Source organism: Sinocyclocheilus rhinocerous, unplaced genomic scaffold (assembly GCF_001515625.1).
Source record: "Sinocyclocheilus rhinocerous isolate Xijiao unplaced genomic scaffold, SAMN03320098_v1.1 scaffold1366, whole genome shotgun sequence".
Lineage (NCBI taxonomy): Eukaryota > Metazoa > Chordata > Actinopteri > Cypriniformes > Cyprinidae > Sinocyclocheilus > Sinocyclocheilus rhinocerous.
The window spans coordinates 210,154-215,143 of NW_015630355.1; the positions used below are offsets into that span (position 1 = coordinate 210,154).

The window sequence follows — 4,990 nt, forward strand, 5'->3', positions numbered from 1 at the left end:
CCCCAAAGCATAATGTTTTCACCTCCGTGCTTGACTGTAGGGATGGTGTTCTTGGGGTCATAGTCAGCATTTCTCTCCCTCCAAACACGGCGAGTCGAGTTAATGCCAAAGAGCTCAATTTTGGTCTCATCTGACCACAGCACTTTTTCCCAACCCTTTTCTGAATCATTTAGATGTTCTTTGGCAAACTTTAAATGGGCCTGTACATGTGCCTTCTTGAGCAGGGGGACCTTGCGGGTGCTGCAGGATTTCAGTCCATTGCGGCGTAGTGTGTTACCAATGTTTTGCTTGGTGACTGTGGTCCCAACTGCCTTAAGATCATTAACAAGCTCCTCCCGTGTAGTTCGGGGCTGATCCCTCACCTTTCTCATGATCATCCTTACCCCATGAGGCAAGATCTTGCACGGAGCTCCAGACCAAGGCCTATTGATGGTTGTTTTGTATTTCTTCCATTTTCAAATAATCGCACCAATAGTTGTCTCCTACAAGTGGTCTTGTAGCCCATTCCAGCCTTGTGCTGATCTACAATCTTGTCTCTGACATGCTTTGACAGCTCTTTGGTCTTGCCCATGGTGGTGGGAGAGGTTGGAATGGAAGATACAGATTGTGTGGACAGGTGTCTTATACACCTAACGAGCTGACATTAGGAGTAACTTCTCAAAGTGACAGGACTAATCTGTGCTCCACATGGGCACATAACCAGTCTGTGGAGCCAGAATTCTTGCTGGTTGGTTGGGGATCAAATACTTCTTTCACTCACTGAAATGCAAATCAGTCTCTAACCTTTTATATAATGTGTTTTTTCTGGATTTTTTTTGGTTGGTGTTCTGTCTCTATCCGTTAAAATAAACCTACCATAAAAATTACAGTCAATCAGCAGGGGATCAAATAAATATTTTTTCCCACTGTACATTGCCTATAAAAACAAAAGTATTTAACAAAATTTGTGGTGACAGTAATGCGTTTACAATGGAGGCACACAGAGTCAGGTGATAAACTTTAAAACACCGTTTCAAAAATACGACTGAAATGATACGAGAGAAATGAGATAGAATAGAGTGCTACTACTGATGACGTATTTTTGTAGGTCAACCCGGAAATTAGCATCACCCTGGCTCTCTCAACATAATGCCAATAGGATTTTCCATTGGCTGAATTATTGAATTATTAATAATAATAATGATAATAATATATGAATTATTGCAGAAAATAAGCTCTGTGACCAGCAAAGGGTTTATGATTCTTACACATTATATTCATCATGATAATCTTCTCAAATGAACATGTCACTCCTAATTGCTAGAAGTAAAAAGCGTAGGTTATAAATAAACTACACCACAGTCTCGTGATTTCAACGCGACTGTATACATCGTGATTTTCACCCTCAATAAACTTCTCACTACTCTATCAGTCTAAAAACATTCCCTGAATGCTTGAGTTCATCTTTTGTTCGAATAAAACAAACAAGGCTGTGAAAGCTGGCTAGTGAGTAGATGAGTTTTGATGGAATCTATTTTGGCCTACAAAAATATGTCATCCCTGCAAAGTCACTAAGACAAAAGCAGTAAAGCCAGTACCCTGTTTACTTTCATACTATAACAGCGGTGACATCCTGTATCTGTGTGTAAAGCACTGTTTACATGCAGCAAACCCTGCCCACAGGAACATCACTTTTAAATGTCAAATAGCACATTTTTATGACCTTTTTGTATGCACCAATAGAAAAAGAACAGTACCTTTTAACACGCCAAACCACCCACATGCAAATATTCCAAGAAATAAAGAGGACAATGACATGCCAGCTATAGGAATTCAGTTTACTGAAACATCTGCAGGACTCTAGCATTTCCTTATACAGCAAACATGTTCACAATGTAGATTACTTTAATTGCATCCTGAACATGCACCATTCATGCTGATGAAACTGTATAGGGCTGTGATTGTGTCCAGTAACTGAAGAAATGGCATCAGATTTCGTGTGAAAGCGAAGGAGGCCAGCTGAAATGTTTTCCTGCGATGCCGCAGGTCACACCCAACATCCTCCTTTTACAACCATTTCTAAATAATCTCTATTTACCTCCTCCAACTGCCATCTCAGATAAACTCACTTGATATTCTCTAGTTTACTGATGCTTGAGAACATTGCAAAATAACAAATAATAGGTTTTTGTTTTATTTGGACTAATCTGTTCAGAGGTATTCATTGATGACTACTTTTGCCATTTTCTCACAAATTGAGATTTTCCTTGACTATTACTTCATGTGGTTCAGTAGTGTGTCAAAAACTATTTTTCTTTGTTTAATTTTCAAAGCAGTTTTCATAAAATAACTGTGCAAAAATCCGTATATATTTCTATAAATGTCAAAACACTAACGATCTCCATTCTTGTTTCAGTCTGACTATGGGGCAGCTCTACGAAAAAGAAAAAGATGAGGATGGCTTTCTGTACGTGGCCTACAGTGGAGAAAACACGTTTGGATATTAGGATCCCTGCATCATCCCAGGCTGTGCAAACACATCACTCCCGTTTCTTTTGGACTCGCTCGATTGTTCTGCGGTTGGGAACAGGATCGACTCATCTGTGAATTAATCACATAGCAGATGTGTTTGTACCTCTATTGTCATATTGTGCTCTTAAACATTAGATCGACTCCATTAGTGATTTTTCTTCTTTTGGTGAATGGTGTTGCAGTATTATTACAGATGCTTAATAATGTCAACACTGAGAATATATAGTAACTTTGAATGTTTTAATTTATCTGTATTTTTCCCCTGTAAATTATATATTTAAGATAACTGAAAGGTAAGGTAGCTGGATGACCTAACCAATAAAAACCAACACCAAAAAATAAATCGTCAATATGATTTATTAAGATATACCCACTATTTCAAGGAATATTTAAAAAAAAACAAAAAAAAAACACATTTAAAAAAATGTCTTCTTGACATCAGTCATACAGGTTTGGAAAAACATAATTCTTTTCCCCTGTAATATATTTAAGATAACTGAAAGGTAAGGTAGCTGGATGACCTAACCAATAAAAACCAACACCAAAAAATAAATCGTCAATATGATTTATTAAGATATACCCACTATTTCAAGGAATATTTAAAAAAAAAACAAAAAAAAAACACACATTTAAAAAAATGTCTTCTTGACATCAGTCATACAGGTTTGGAAAAACATAATTCTTTTAATAATATAAACACAAACCTCATGGACCAGAACATATACACTAAAGGTTTGCATCCCAGTGTAAGCTTTAAGGCAAAGTTCACCTGATACTGAAAACTCACCTGTTACTCTTTATCATATCACAAATGCAAATAATGACCAAGGGCTTTCAGTCTAAACACACTATGAGAGTGTTCTACAATAGCTTTTCACTGAAAGTCTTCCCCTCTGTCGCAGCACATTCAAACTTGGTTGGTGATGAGACATTTGAAGACCAGTGGTGTTTGGCATCAATGATATCAATGAGATTTGAGAGCTACGGCAGTGGAAAATCTTCAGTCAATAACGACTTAAATTTCAGTGCAGATGTTTCTCACACAAACATACTGTATGACTTGGAATGTAGCACAATAGTCATATGGCCATTTTTGGTTTATAGCCCCTGGTCAATATATGATTTTGTTGCATGGAAAAGAACATAGTGTGCCTGCTAACATGGCAACCAGAGTAAGTCAGTTGTCAAAATCTTATATTTTAGTTGCTTTTACAGTTCTGGGGCCTCATTTATAAAATGTGCATATGCACAGATTTGATCCTAGAGTGTGCGTACGCTAAAATCCATGGCAACGTTCACATTTATAAAAACGGTCTTTGACGTGGAAAAGTACTTACAGCCACGTCAGGGTCTGAGCAGGCGTACACACTTTTCCTTGTGGCAAAGTCGGAGTACTGCAGCTATTTGAACATCTAAGCTGCAATAATAATAAAAGCTTCTTTCAATAATGTTTTTTAAAGTTTTGCAAGAATTTTGTGATACTAAACTTTTTATTAGTTGTCATAGCAAGTGATTTTAAAAGTAGGATGGCTTACTTTTTTATAAGATGACATAGTTTAGTTTATTCTTACTTTTGGAAACCTAATTGTTTTATTATTATTATTATTATTTCGGTTGTTTCTAGAAGTAGTAATTTTGATAATGATCAATAGAAAAAATATAACCACACACACATTGTTTGTACACAGAATAATTACACATTCTTATGCGGTGTACGTGCAAGCACCGAATTCATCATGAACAACAAAGATGCAGTGTAAGAGATTAATTGTGCAGTGTAGTCAAGATTTTTTTATTAACGGGAGTTTTTTAACGGTTTTAATATATTCTATTCAATAACATTGTTAACTGTTTTTATTTATAACATCTGCTTTGCTTCTGTGAAAGTGAATAGAGACATCAGCCTTAAACTTTGTTTTTGTCATTTACATCAGTTATATTTGTATAAAATACACTATATATTTTTGTGTCAGTACATTACATTAATGGCACATATGAGCAACATTAGTAAACTGTAAATATAAAGAAATGCCAAATCACATGCAGGTTTTTTTCAGACCGGAGACCAAGACCATAATAGTGTAATAATTTATTTTATTATGATGTGAAACGTCCAATTTTTCTTTCAATAATGTTTTTTAAAGTTTTGCAAGAATTTTGTGATACTAAACTTTTTATTAGTTGTCATAGCAAGTGATTTTAAAAGTAGGATGGCTTACTTTTTTATAAGATGACATAGTTTAGTTTATTCTTACTTTTGGAAACCTAATTGTTTTATAATTACTAGTGATGTGACGTTTGACACCGAGGCTTCGAAGCTTGTATAAAAAAAAAAACGAAACATCTCACAGTGAAGCACAGTACCGGAGCTTGATTCATTTTGCCAAAACCACGTGATTTTGTCCTTTGTGTTACAAGCTCTTGGCGCATAAAGAAGATCTGTAAAGTAGCAAAGACTAAAGTCTCAAAAGTCTCAAAT

General features: G+C 35.7%; 1 protein-coding gene across 1 annotated transcript in view; it reads left to right on the forward strand.

Moving 5' to 3' along the window:
- Positions 1-2,854, forward strand: part of gabarapl2 (GABA(A) receptor-associated protein like 2) — a 7,848-nt gene extending 4,994 nt beyond the window's left edge. The window contains exon 4 of the mRNA XM_016552600.1: positions 2,396-2,854. Within this exon, the coding sequence (XP_016408086.1) occupies positions 2,396-2,486 (91 nt within the window). The 3' untranslated portion in view covers positions 2,487-2,854. The remainder of the gene's footprint in view (positions 1-2,395) is intronic.
- Positions 2,855-4,990: the final 2,136 nt, after the last annotated feature.